This window comes from Triturus cristatus, chromosome 5_1 (genome assembly GCF_964204655.1).
Source record: "Triturus cristatus chromosome 5_1, aTriCri1.1, whole genome shotgun sequence".
Taxonomy (NCBI): Eukaryota; Metazoa; Chordata; class Amphibia; order Caudata; family Salamandridae; genus Triturus; species Triturus cristatus.
The window spans coordinates 218,461,225-218,475,538 of NC_140587.1; the positions used below are offsets into that span (position 1 = coordinate 218,461,225).

The 14,314-nt window shown below is 46.4% G+C and overlaps 1 protein-coding gene across 3 annotated transcripts in view; it reads left to right on the plus strand.

The window, feature by feature from the left end:
• Positions 1-14,314, plus strand: part of TRAPPC9 (trafficking protein particle complex subunit 9) — a 2,530,995-nt gene that overhangs the window by 1,729,488 nt on the left and 787,193 nt on the right. For 2 of the 3 annotated variants that reach the window (XM_085604860.1, XM_085604859.1), the window contains exon 21: positions 330-486. In XM_085604860.1, the coding sequence (XP_085460986.1) occupies positions 330-486 (157 nt within the window). The remainder of the gene's footprint in view (positions 1-329; positions 487-14,314) is intronic. The other variant, XM_085604858.1, reaches the window with a different exon arrangement.

A 14,314-nucleotide genomic window follows, 5' to 3' on the forward strand; every position in this document is an offset into this window, starting at 1 on the left:
CACCTTAACCAGGCCTGGTCAGTGTAACTGTAAGACATTATAAAACATACATTTCTCATTAATAAACTTTCAGTTAGTAAAAATGGGAATGTCTGTTTCAATAGGTTATGTGAAACATAAATTATATAAAAGGCGAGTTTTGCTCGAGTGCTATCTTCACAAAAATTAAATCCTGCTAAAGACCCACAATGTCCCTTGAGATCACTGTGTCTGTTCGGGATGTCCTTGTAATACCCACCCAGTCTCCTGAGTGGATGATCAAGTCTTGCAGCAACATTGAAATATGTATAAGAGAACCCTAAACAGCCTTTTTCCTCTCCTATCTGCAGCATGGCCATTCAGGTGGACAAGTTCAACTTTGAGGCTCTCCCGGAGCCGCCCACTGGGGAGGAGTCAGACTTTACAAGCCCGAAGCAGCTGGAAGAAGAGAGGCAGCTGGCCAAGGGGCTGGAGATCAACAGCAAGCTGGACATCCGCTGGAAGATCATATCCTTTACTGCAGAACTCAGGCTTGAAAGTGTGCATGTTTTCATTAGGCCTTCACATGTCTTTCAAGACTTAGCAAAGTTGTCTGCCACCTCCCCATATAACCTTCACAGAGTACCATTGTCTCTGGTCCTCACCACACATATGTGGCAATGACTCCCCGGCACCTCTGTCCCCACTGAAAACCACCTCAACCGTGGACCTAGAAACTGCAGAACTTCAGTACTCAGGGCTGATGCTGTTTCTTTGATAAATTAAATATATTTTATATTTTGTTTGTCATTATTATTATTAGTAATAACAATGCATGTCCATAGGTATACATTATAATGATATGTATATTACCAAGGCATTCCATGTCCTTATAGAGGAACAAGGCTGGAGATGAGTTCCTTTATAAGGTCATGGAACTCTGAGGTGAATTGCAACACATCACAGAGAGTATTTTATTCCTTATATGCATAGTCATACCATATCCATCCCATCAATCACTTAAATCCTTAGTACTCCTTCCTAAGCAAGAGAAATCATAGTTGCAGACATGAAGAATAAATGCGGACTCTCTAAATTCACCACACCAAAGAGCAGATAATAATTTGTTGGCGAAGCATATATGTTTAATCTAAATCACACTTGAAAGACTCTATCTGAGAATGAGTAGTAACATGCAGTAAAATTCTTGTGAATTCCTGTGATGAACTTTAACATGCAAAAAAATCATGTTGTCACAAATCTTTCCTTTGTGATTAACGCGATTTATAAAATAAAATAAACAGGTCGTAAGAACGAAAAGTGTTTAAGCTGCAGCTGTAATGATGCTCCATGACCTCCCTTTCACTTTAGCTTATATAACTTATGACAGTTGAGCAGCTGTGTCATTTTCTAACTACTGGTGACTGGAGATGTCACAACTCGACTGTCACATAGCCTTATAGCCTGCCTTCGCAGGCTGTACCACCCATTGAAGGCCCGCTTCAGCGTTTGGCAAGAGCCTTTAACAAGGGAGCGGGCCTTTAATGTTGGTTTAGCCCAGCTACAGAGGGCTATAAGGCTATTAGAACATTCCACCCCATCAGGGCGGAAAGTTCTAGCTTGTGAAACAAAGGTCTCACGGAACCCGAGGGGGTTGAAATTGCTGTAAAAGACAAACATTGGAATGTTGGAGCCCCGGGCTTCTACCGGCCATTAGAAGTACGGAGCACTTCATTGTTTTCTGTGGATCGCTCAACATTCCAGTGTTCTAATAAGGAAATGGAGGCAGGTTTTTATGTTGAGATTTCACGCTCCCATGTACTATATTATTATTAATATTAACAATACTAGCGCTGTCAAGGGTCACCTGCTGCTGCTAAAGATTGATTTTCTACCTCTCCCTAAGTGACCACTAGTTTCAGGAAGTAAGCTCAGGTTGTTCACTGCCTCGAGACACCAATGTAAAGTGCACTATATAGTGACAATGCCATTATCAAGCCCACTAGCCTCTAAATGGTGTGCAGATGAATGTCCCTGGCTTAGTAGCTATCAAAGTATCGAAGCCTGCTTTTGCACCTTTTAATTTTGCATTTGATAGGATGTCAGTGTATCCATGCAATCTGAACCATTTTGAGGTCTGATCTATTTTATGATTAACTAAATACACAAGTGTTCTGTCCATGAATTCAAGCGACATTTGAGCGCACATTAGGGCTCATAATTCAGAGCCCACCGCTGTGAAGCCCCCCCTCTTCTCCGTGCTGAGTCACCGTCTGCAACAAAGCAGGGATTCGTCCTTCTTGCTAAATTGCTCCTGGGTTGCTAACAAATTAAATCTAGCAGTTCAGGGCTCACTTCCTTGCTCGAGCTCTCCTTGGGATTTCTTTTATGTGACGCTAAATTTAGCACTTAGATCCACATCTCCAGCAAATTGTCAAATCAAAACCCATTTATGATCTTCAGAAGGATGCTGTGAGTGAGGCAACTGGCTCGAGAGGGCTTTCGAGAGCCTGCCTGAGCCTAACAATGACGCAGCCATTGCTGTCAGAACAGAAGCCAGTGTACCTTAGGTTTGAAACATAAATGCTCATGTAAGAGGGGGTGAACATTTTATAGAATTGGGGACCCAACAGTTTGTTTACATTAAACGGAAGAAATATGATACCGGGACAAAACAGCTGGTTTGCAGTAATGCTTGGAGTCTGATGTCTTGTCAATCTATTTATTCTTTAAGTAATATAGTCCTCAACTAGGGCACATCAAAATAATATTATAGTATGAACATTGGGCTTTATTTAGAATTTGGCACACCGAAGGCTCTCTCAAAACGAGGCACCGCATTTCAAGTGCCATCTATAATACACTTGTCAGACCCTCCTGGATTTCACAATTTAGCTATTTGCAACAAAAAAACTGCTAAATTGGCAGTTTTGTAAAAAGCAGACACTTTTTAAAAAAGTGTCCACGAAACTGGAAGAATGCACCCTCATCCAGTGCCACTGGCACGGATGGAGGGGGGGGGGGGGGGGGGGGTAAATAAAAATAAACGTATTTCATCACCGCGTCTCTTCTCCATCGTCTCTTCTCAAAGTCCGGCTGGAACAGACGCAGGAAGCACACAGGCTCCCCTAAGCCAATCACAATACTGCTGTCAGCAGTGTTGTGAATGATCTAAGCGCCATGGTTCGGCACTCAGACAGGGATTGGGAGCCTGTGCATGTTCTCAACCCAGGCTGTGCAATACAGCCTAGTGGAGAACATGCAAAGTGCGCATGACTGTTTGGCCAGGCCCAAGAGGGCCGACCGAACCGTCATGTGTACTTACAGAATACCCCCCACTCCTCCCTCTGCTCTGTGAGCAAAGCAGAGCAGTCCAGCCTGCCCTGCAAACCTGCCTCAGCAAGGAAACATAAAAGGATAATAACATCATGTTATTATCATTTTATTTTTCCATTTTTACACTGCTGAAAAGCAGAGGGGTGACGCTCCTTCACCCTAGTTGAGGAGCCGCCACTGACCTCATCCTTGTTTTGGTTTAGCGCTTGCCGCTGGGCCAATAAAAGGAGGGTTAGCATGCAGGAGAAGTGTCTGTTTGTTTACTCCTCACCTGCCTACTGTTTTGCATTCTTCAGCGGCACTCCTGGAGGGCTGCCTGTGTGCCGTTAGAGGACCTTCCTAACACTTCTGCGCAGATTGGAGGAGAGAGAGAAGACTGCTTGGAGACTGCGACAACAATCAGAATATCATGTAAGTTTATTCCCGGACCTCCGGCAGTCTGTCTCCTCCAGCCTGCCCGTGCTCCTTCCATTTCCTCACCAGGGGCACCTTAGGTTAAAGAAACTGTAGGTGTGCTGGGTGAGGAAATGGAAGGACATGGACCTAAACAAGGGGCATGTGGAAGGTGGGGCGGAGCAAAAAAATGTAAATCGGGCTCGTTGCGCTCAGAGCAAGCAGTGGGCCCCGTTGGGCCAAAAGAAAAAATTGTCAATCGGGCCCCCTGCCAGAGGGGCACACGGCGGAACCTGTGAACGCACAAAAAAAATTGCTGATCAGGCCCGCCACCTAAGGGGCACGCGGTGGTTACTTTGGGGGCACAACAAATAGTGCAGATGGGACCCGCCACCCATGGGGCACGTGGCAGGGCCTGTGGGAGCACTAAGAAATAGTGCAAATCGGGCCCGCTGCCCTGTGAGAAAATATTTCGCCACCAAAATGGAAATTAAATCGGGCCCACTGCAGCAAAAATCTCCCAAAATTTCCATATCTGTGCCGCAAAAGTTGCTCACCTATGCTGCAGTGTCCTAGGGTGGACGTGACATCTGCCACATTTGTGACAAACTCTAAATGAGGCCCGTAGATTGAAGCAAAGCATGTTTCATAGCATGTAAAACTGTTGCTCAAAGCTTGAAGCAAAGCATGTTTCATAGCATGTAAAACTGTTGCTCAAAGCTTGAAGCAAAGCATGTTTCATAGCATGTAAAACTGTTGCTCAAAGCTTGAAGCAAAGCATGTTTCATAGCATGTAAAACTGTTGCTCAAAGCTTTCAGCCTTTACATTGCATCCTCAGAGCCAGTAGAAGGCTACTGACATGCAAGCATAGAGCTTTTTATTCTATGGCGCATACGCCGTGGCCCCCCCAACCCACCATGCTTAATTACTAAGCGAATTGATCCATTATCTAGAGTATGAGCAGGTTAACCGCCTTGCTCAAAAAAACAAATGTGAGGGCCATTATGACTTTCTGTTTTGTTTGTCTGTTTTTGCCTTTGTTCTGGCAAGTGTTGGGTGTGACTCAGAGGAGCACATTTTCTTTTTTGTTTTTATCCCCTTCTTCTGATCCTCTTAGCAATAAATTAAATAGTTATATAGTTCATTGTTAAAGTAGTTTGTTCTCCAGGAAGGCATACAGCTGAAAAATAGAAATCTTCTCGCACTTTAATTTAAGAGAGCACTTCAACTTTTTAAAAAACATTACCAAGTTAAAACACATTTATGCAGGCATTACCTTGACATGATTGGCAGGTTTATGAGTCTCATAAGACATGTTTTCTGTTTTTATAAAATTACATAAGGCCAGACAAACAATTTGATTTCCTTCCAGAATTACGGGTACAAATCTTATTCATTTATTTGTTTAAGGAAGTTATTAACTTGTTAATGTGTTTTATATATACATTAGACATGTGCCTGTTTTGAATTCATTCACACAGTAACAGTGCTTAATTTGAGCCAGTGGTTTTAGGTGGAGCCCATTGGCATTCAATTTTGGGGACTGGAACCTATTTTTCAGCAGCAGACTTTGAACCCGAAATAAAGAAAGACAGAAAAGGAGGCTAGGAGGAAGAGAAAGATGGAAAAACAATGAGAAAAGGTAAAAGCAGAAATGAAAAAGACCCTACTAGAGAGAAATTATGTAGCTGAGAGTGATAGTGGTGCAAGAGAGGCATGAATTGAAATCAAAACTAAGCACTTTTGGTATTTGGCATCTACGTCACTCAGCAGCGGGCCCAGCACTAATTTTTTTTTTATAAATTAAGCACTGCATAGTAAGTGCTGCAGTGTGTCTGAGCATGTCAGAGCTCGTATTCCATTTTCTAAAATTGAGGGTGTAGTGAGTTCCTGCTATCTGTAGTCAATAATCTGCTTTTTCTCCTCTCCTGCTTCAGCTACCCAGCCACATCAGCTGTTCTTTAGTTATCCTGGGCAAACGTTTTATTAAAGCTACAGATGTTCCACTGCTGATTACAACTACTTTAGTTCTGACGCTCAGGCAGGCCAGATAAAGAACTTTTTTTCAGTTGGCCTGTCTGGGACTGACATTGTTTTGGAGCAGCATTGGCCAAATGTTTATCTTAATCAAGATGGAAATAATGAGGCCTCCACCTGGGCTGCTCAGGAGCACAGCATCATTGTATGTTGTGCTCTTTAGTGAAGGATGGCTTGCCATTCCTATCCACACATGTTGTCCCAACCATAAACCTAAGGCTATGTGGTGTTGTGTGTCCATACAATAATTGTTGAATTTGTGTATACAGCTTAAACAACAGAGTATACATGTGCTGTAAAAACAGAATTGTCTATTATCCCACTAAGTGGCACTCATTTTATTGCCATTAGATAAAAAGTGTATCTGCCCCCACTGGGATTCTTATATGTTACTAGTAGGTCACTGCTGCAGGTGCAGTGTCTCTTTAGACTATATTCCCAGCCTTCTGTTGTTTAGTTCTCAATGACTGCCCATAGCGGGTGGACCTTACTATCCAAAATAAAGACATAAGTGCAGTATAAAGATCGGAAACCATAATTAGTTTTTTATACCATGGGACAAATTCGACCTTGTTTCCTAAAAAGTGTTTTTCTTTTTACAGTGTATGCTGTCGAATCACATGCTGTGCTGTATTCCGCTCTCTAGTGGTTGGATCTGGAAATCTTTAAAATTAAATAGTTTTATTTTTTGGTGTTGACTAGAGGCGGAGTTAGAATGAAACTCTACAAATTTGACCGCAAGCCCACAGTGCCCCAGTACTTAACTGTCGTACTCAATTTTCCAGCTTTGAGTTCCTGCAGTAAGACGTGGAGCTTTGGTTTGAAGGCCAAGTTCGAGAGAGTTACTGTTGGAACTGGCACGTTCTGGTTGGCTGAGGCAGTGCCCTAGGTAGGCAGAACCTACCACTCCCATCAGCGGTGGGTGATTACACTCCCTGTATAACCTGCACTCACCTTTGGTTAGTTTGGCACTGAGCAGTCAGGCTTATCACAAGGTAATGTATAAAACATCGGCACATCACTCTAACACAATAGCTTCACAAGAGACTTCACACGTGATGTATGTAAATCAAATTTGTATTTAACACACACATTAACTAACACAACATGAACATCATGTATTCTGCGCATAAATCACATTCGGAAATATCACTAGCAGTACTAGGCACAACCGTGTTAAAAATGACATCAGTAATTATGCACACATGGGAAAAAATGACTTTGACCCCCAGCAAATATTGTCAGAACGAGGCCCATTCAGGCAATTATTCTAATTCAATACCACACAGTTATAGAGTGCACCCCAGTTTACAAGGATAGCAGAAATATGTAATAGATAATTACTACACTTTTGAATTGCCCCGTGGGCCAAGGCCTCACGGGTAAAAACCAATGTCAAACATAATATTCTTTTGGCAAGGAAAAAATGTGTACGGTAACACCATTGTGCAGTGTAATTAATCATAGGCAGTCACTCCCACACACCCACTCAGCAACAATACGCGGTGCTATGGATATCAGGCATATCCGTATGGAGCACACTCGCCCACACAGCACCCCAATGCAGTGCACTGATATGCGGCAGGTCAGTTGATAATGCACTTGCCGACCCTGTCGCCCATGCCCTCCTTCACCCTTCAGGTAATCCTGACTACCCTGCACCTACGAGCTAGAGGAAAAGAAAATCTTCCCCTTGATACTAGGTCGATCACGGCAGGAGTCACACTTAGTCACGGTCCTGGGGAAAAGTAGGGGTAAGGTAACAAATAGAGGCTTGGCCACTACTCAGAAAGTTCAATCAAAGGATTCCGCACTGTCCCTTCAGGCACCAGCCCAATTCTGCGAAGCTCCGGGGGGGAGGGGGTTGGCGGGGAGGGGTTGGAGGTCACGAGGTCTCTTGACCCACTTACAATCTCTCTCAGAAGCATTATTTAACTCAGTCAATTACTCTCACCACCCAGGCCCGATATGGGCAATACTGCCTGGGAACATGAAGTCGTCAGGCCAGATGAGGAGAGGGCAATTGGTCCGCCTCACAGAGGGCACAAAAAGGAGCAATCGATGAAGGGGGGGATGAAGCTGGGGAGCATCTCTGAAGAAGGAGGCCCCCTGTAGGACACACACCATTCAAAGTATCGCCCAGGCAATCCAGGACACAAATCTGCTTCTCTGTGCCTCCCTGGAAATGAGGCATAATGTCTGGTACACGTTGGTACGAGTCGCACCAGACAGTTCTTGTCACACACAATGCGGAGTTGCAAACTCAGCATCTCCCTGGAAATGAGGCACAATGTCTGGTGTGTTTGGAGCTGAGTCGCACCAGACAAATCAGGTCACACACAACGAAGCATTATCAATTCCGTACCTCCCTGGAAATGAGGCACAATGTCTGGTCCACATTGAGCTGATTGACACCAGACAATTCCGGTCACACACAACAAAGAGTTGCAAATTCCTTGTCTCCCTTGAAATGAGGCATAACATCTGATGCGCATTTATTTGAGTTCTACCAGACAATGCTGGTCACATACAACTAAGCATATTCCGAGCCTCCCTAGAAATGAGGCACAACGTCTGGTGCACGTTGATTTGAGTTGCACCACACAATTCTGGTCATACACACATGCGTAAAGTCAGCGGAGCCACGCAAGGCAGAATAAGGCACAGCCACGCGTGCGCCCCCACCTCTGCGGGTCACGACCTGTTAATCGGACACCGCACGCAATGAGCATGCAGTTGACGTGTCGCATGAGAGAGATGCGGGATGATCGACGAAGCGGGCCACGCAGGGTTCCCCAGCCGGTGCATCCGCTCACCACCAACAAGACATTTATGCGTATTGGGGCTGCACGATGCAGGGGCCACACCTCTGAGAATTGGGCAGTGCTTTTGGGGCTTCGCACCAGCCAATCCGGTCTCCAGGCACAATACTTAATTCCACGCTCACACCGTGCTACCAGTGTGAATCCAGCAGACGATGTGGGTACTTAAGAGGGCACTGCTCTCCAGGGGTCACGAGTAGACGGTGTGGGTCACGAGTAGACGGTGTGGGTCCCGCGCGGGAGATCTTTGATTTCCCTGAGACTTCCACAAGAGTACAGGGGGTAAGCTAACAAGCCCTTGGAAAGCACACTTCAGGGTGCCACACAGCAGCCCAGGCCAGCAACTGTTTATGAAGGGTGCACGGTCCCTCCCATTAACAGTAATCCTCCTTGTGCACAGCAGATTCATCTGGCAGTGTGCGCCACTCAGTTCCAGGATCTCCGGTCCCACTTCCCCACAAGCGTATCTCTACCCTGCTAAAGTAATGCTTCAGTAGTAGGACTGTAGTGTGCCTTTGAAGTGGGGGTGGTTCAGTAGGTTTCTCTTTGAACCACAGGTGTCTTCCCTGAATTTCAGTTGTTTCTGCCATGGGGGCAAGGAATGCAGATCTTAATCTTTAGTAGGGTCATGATCTGGCTCCCAGAGGCCAGTGTGAAGACCTCTTCCTCCAATCTATCCAACGAGTCCCTCAAATGGTAGAGGTCTGTTGTTCCAGTTGCGTGCCCAATGTTTGTAGCTGTCTCTTGGAATGCACAGATGTGCTTTCCCATCCTCCAGTGTGGACTAGAGTCAAACTAAAAGGCACACAAGTTTTAGAGCAGAGAATTGCCCACTTACTAAAAGTGGCATTTCTAAGCTGTTCATGACAAATCCCTATTTACCACAGGAAAGAATTTGCCATTGTGAATCCAATGATAGGAAACATGATGAGGCTGCCCCACTGTAAGCCACAATTTCAGCTCGAAGTAATTTCAACCACTCTCCCATGTTAACCTATGGGAAGAGCACATCTCATAGGTAGTGAAAACACAGATGGGTATTCTTCACTGCCTGGGTTGGAAACACACGTGTACCTACCCTGCTTTTCACCTGCCACTTGCTTCACCCCTTTAAGATTTACCCCAGGGATGCCGTAGTTGTAGTGAAAGGTCCCCTCAGGTTTGGCAAGGGGTTTAGAAAGGCCAACCCGAGCATCAGTGCAATTGCGCACCCAGTGGTCTGCAATGGCAAACTGGACACATGTTTAAACACCAGAGGTGCAAGTGCACAAACACAGGCCTGCAATGGCAGGCTGGAGACTTGTGTTAAAAACATCATATATGATAGTGCGCACACACAGGCCTGGAATGGCAGGCTTGAGACTAAAAACATCAGGTAAGCACCCCTTCCTAACGTGTAGGAAGGGGTGGGCACACTTTCACGCTGCATTTACCAAGAGCCCTAAGGTCACTACAAGAGAAGCAGCACAACCCATGTGTTGTCCCATGAGAGGAGCTGACCTCTTAGCTAGGGAAAACCCATATGGGTGTTCTTCACTACCTGGGCAGGGAACACTCATGTGTACCTGCTCTTCTTTTCACCTACCACTTGCCTCATCCCTCTGGGCTTACCCTAGGGGTGCTCTAGTGCTGGGGGAAGACCCATTCAGGGTTGGCTAATGAGTTAAAAATTCCAACCGGAGCATTGGCGCAACTGTGCACCCACAGGCCTGCAATGGCAGACTTGATACATGTTTGAAAGGCTATTCTGGTGGGTGGCACTATCAGTTCTGCGTCCCACAGTTAGCCAGTGCAGTACAGGCCCTAGCTATGTGGTGTACCATTTACAGGGCACTCACAGGTACAACTCCTAAACCAATCACGTAAGCACCACTTCCTAGCATGTGTATGAAGAGTGCACGCGCTTTCCCACTGCATTACAGTGGGAAAGCACCCAGAGTCCTAAGGCCAAGGAAAAAGAATCACCAAAAACCAGGAGGAGAAAAAGCTAAATGTTTTAGGGAAATCCCCTAAGAAGGGCCATGTCCAACAATTATTGACACTAGCAACTATTACAGAAAAAGATGCTGGCAGCTAAAACGGCTGCTTTTGTGCTAATTGCTGTCAGTTTTAATGCAGTATTCATCCATAAGAGGTCCAAGCTGGAGAACAAATGTTTTGGGGCCACTGTTTCCTGTGTCCCTTCAACGTGTTTTTGGAGTTTTAGGGTATGAAGTCCACGGAAAATTTGCAGCTTATAACAACTACATAGAATGTGAATTGTGCAATGTGCCTTTTTCATAAGTTTAAAACTGTAAAAGTTAAAAGAAACAGCATTGTGACACAATGGTATGGCACACATTAAGCAAGCAATCATTGCAGACATAGGTTTGTTTGAGTATGATGGCCCAGATAGACCTGACATGCCATGAGAACAATTCGAGGATTCACATGTTAAAGAAACAACATAAATAATATTGAATTATTGGAATCATCCAAACAACATTATGTCAACATCTAAAAGGTCGATAAGCTTGCTGGGTTCTCAGATTAACTGCGTGACTGCAGTATCAAATACCAGACGTCAAGATGAGCAGAGAAAAGCAAAGTCTTTCTGGGTCTAAATTGAAAGACATAAAAATGGGCAGATCAATGCCAACTGACGTGACTTGGGGAGACTATTACAATCAGAAGACAATTAAAAGGAGAAATAATCTTCCATGTGTAAGAAAGACAAACCATCAAGCGTTGTCTGAAGTCAGAAGGGTCTCCTAGCCGTTAAGCATCGAGAGACCTCGTTGCCAAAATAATATCTGTTTTACAAAAGAACAGAGGCGTAGCTAGAGCTTGTGGCGCCCGGGGCTATCCCTCAGATTGACGCCCCTTGGGGGGGAGTGAGGGGTGCTGGGGAAAAAGGACGGCGAGCTCTTGAAAGAGGTCCGAGAGACATGTAGTATCGTCGCTACCCCTCTGAAAACGTTTAGCTCCTACCTCACTCAGCCTCCAGCAGCACTCCACAGCGGTGGCAGCCAGAGCCAGGGTCTCTATGGCAGGGGTTGGTTCACTTCTGCTGCAGCAGCCAGCAAATCGCCCAGCACTGCCACTGCATGGGAAGAGAGGTGGGGACGGAGGACACGAAAGAACCTGGGAGGGCAATGCACAGCAAGACACACTCCTGACAGGGAGGGGACCTCATGAAAGAGAACGCGATGCAGCAAGAAAAGAGAACGTGCAATAACATGGACAGGCTTGTGTCCGAGAGCAGCGGGAGGTAATGAAGGAGTAGAGGCAGGCAAATTGGTAGAGGGACTGTGGATGCACATACTTGGGGGGGGTCGACCAACAGGTGAGAGAGGAAGAGAATGAGGAGGGCCAGTGTGAGGAAGAGAGATCCAGGTAGTGATGCAGAGAATGCGGAGGCCCAGTGTGAGGGAGAGAGCCCAGGGAGTGATGCAGAGAATGCGGAGGCCCAGTGTGAGGGAGAGAGGCCAGGGAGTGATGAAGAGGATGAGGAGGGTGTGAGGGAGAGAGGCCAGGGAGTGATGAAGAGAATGAGGAAGGTGTGAGGGAGAGAGGCCAGGGAGTGATGAAGAGAATGAGGAGGGTGTGAGGGAGAGAGGCCAGGGAGTGATGAAGAGAATAAGGAGGGTGTGAGGGAGAGAGGCCAGGGAGTGATAAAGAGAATGAGGAGGGCCAGTGTGAGGGAGAGATGCTAGGGAGTGATGAAAAGAATGAGGAGTGTGTGAGGAAGAGAGGCCAGGGAGTAAGGAAGAGGATGAAGAGTGGTAGCGGTGAGCATGACATGTTTACAAAAGAAAAACAATTTAGTGCCATGAGGTGACTCAGTTCTTGGTTGTGAGCACTAAAGCTTTTCAAACAAAACACAAGGTAGCATAGGACACTGTAAGCATAGCACAGCACAGGTTGGGGAAGAAAGGCATCCCAAGAGCAGGGGGGTGAGTACAGTAGAGAGAAATATCTGCACCTTGTGCTTCTGCGTGCCCCCCGTGACCCACCGCAGGATGTCTCGGGTTTCCAGAAAACGGCATTAGAAAGGGCTTCATTTTCCTAATGGGCTGGAAGTGCAGCCAATGGTGGGGTGCTGAGCGCCGCCAGTGGGCTGAGCCTGTAACCTACCCCCAAGTCTACCCAGGGCACGGGAAGGGAGCCAGGAGTCACTGCCGAGAGAGACACGAGCTGGGAGACAGCGCCAGGGCAGGGCTGCCGAGCCTGTGAGTGACAGCCCTCCTCAGCGACAGAGTCTTGCGGTTGGTTCCCTTACTCACGGCGTGCCCACTTCTGACGCCCCACCCAAGGCCAGGCATCTGGAAATTGTGGGTACAGAACCGTTGGATTTCTCCTCCCATTTCACGACAGATTTGCGGCAACACAAAATATTCCATTTATCAGAGTAGGTTTGACGTTTTAAGAGACTTTGAGGGCCTCTACCCTAGAGGCTTCGGAGTCAGCCACCCCTCTGAAAACGTTTAGCTACCTTTCCTCTTACCTCACTCGCTCCAGGGTCTCTATGGCAGGCAGGGGTTGGTTCGTTCACTTCTGCTGCACTGCAGCAGCCAGCAAATCGCCCAGCAGCACTGCCACTGCCACAGGCCAGAGTTGACTCCTCACAAGAGCGCGTAGTGGTGAAGCGCGTGACGCGTCATTGCTACGTTCTCATCCCGGGGGCTGGCCAAAATGATGACCAGGGCCGTCATTGGTAACGCTCGCGCCCTACAAGATTGACGGCCCTGGGACGGACCAACAGTCAAGCAAGCACAAACGCGGGACGTCGCGGCGGCAATTTTGGTAGCACTGCAGGTGCACTGGCGCAGCAGTTACAACAAGCAAGCAGGTCAGGTGCGCGCTGCTTGCACTTTCAAACTGGTCGGTGTGCGCGGCACTGGTGGCCACCAGTGCCGCGCAGCCGCCCCCAAAATAGTGCCACCTGGGGCGGACCCCCCTGCAAAAGAAAGTGTCTTGATGAGAATTTAATGTTATAAAAAAATACAGATTAATACTGGACATAAAAGAACCTAGAGAGGAGACAGATCTGAATGATGTGGAAGACACAGGCAGGACAGCCACATCTGTGCCAGAATATGTTCATGGAATAGGACAATACATGGGTGATGCTAAGCAGCCTCGAGTCCAGAAGGATGACTCCAGAAAGAACAAAAACATGCTGTCAAATATAGAGAGAAATAGAGTACCCTCCAAGGCAGGAAAGCAAGGGGTTTACTCTGTACTTTCTGATACTAAAACCAGAGCTAATTGTACACTTAGTTCTAAAATGAGATTTTCTAGACACAAATATTTTGAATGGGACTATGCCAAGATGTTATCCCCCTACTGGAGCGAGCATTTTCCTGAAACTGAAACCATAGACGTCAAAGAATGCGTATTTTCATATTCCCATGCACCAAAACTATTGAAAATGTCTCTGGTTTGTAAAGGGGTAATTCATTATCTGTTCACATTGTTACCATTTGGGATCAACCTAGTGAACAAAGAGAATTCCCACACGTCCTGTATTTGTTCTATGTGGGCATGCTAAGGCTCCATGGGCTGACCATTAATCAATGTGCTAATAATTGAGTAAGCCCATGCAGCCTTAGCAGGCCCACATCGAAGAAATACAGGATGTGTAGGAGTTCTTTTGGTTCCTCGGGTTTTTCTTCCTCCTTACTCCTAGACCTATCAAGTACTTATAGGGGGTACCTTTTCTCAGGGAGGGATCAAGTCAGCACCAGGAATGTTTACACAAGGCCGGGTGGTGGTGTCCATGCAT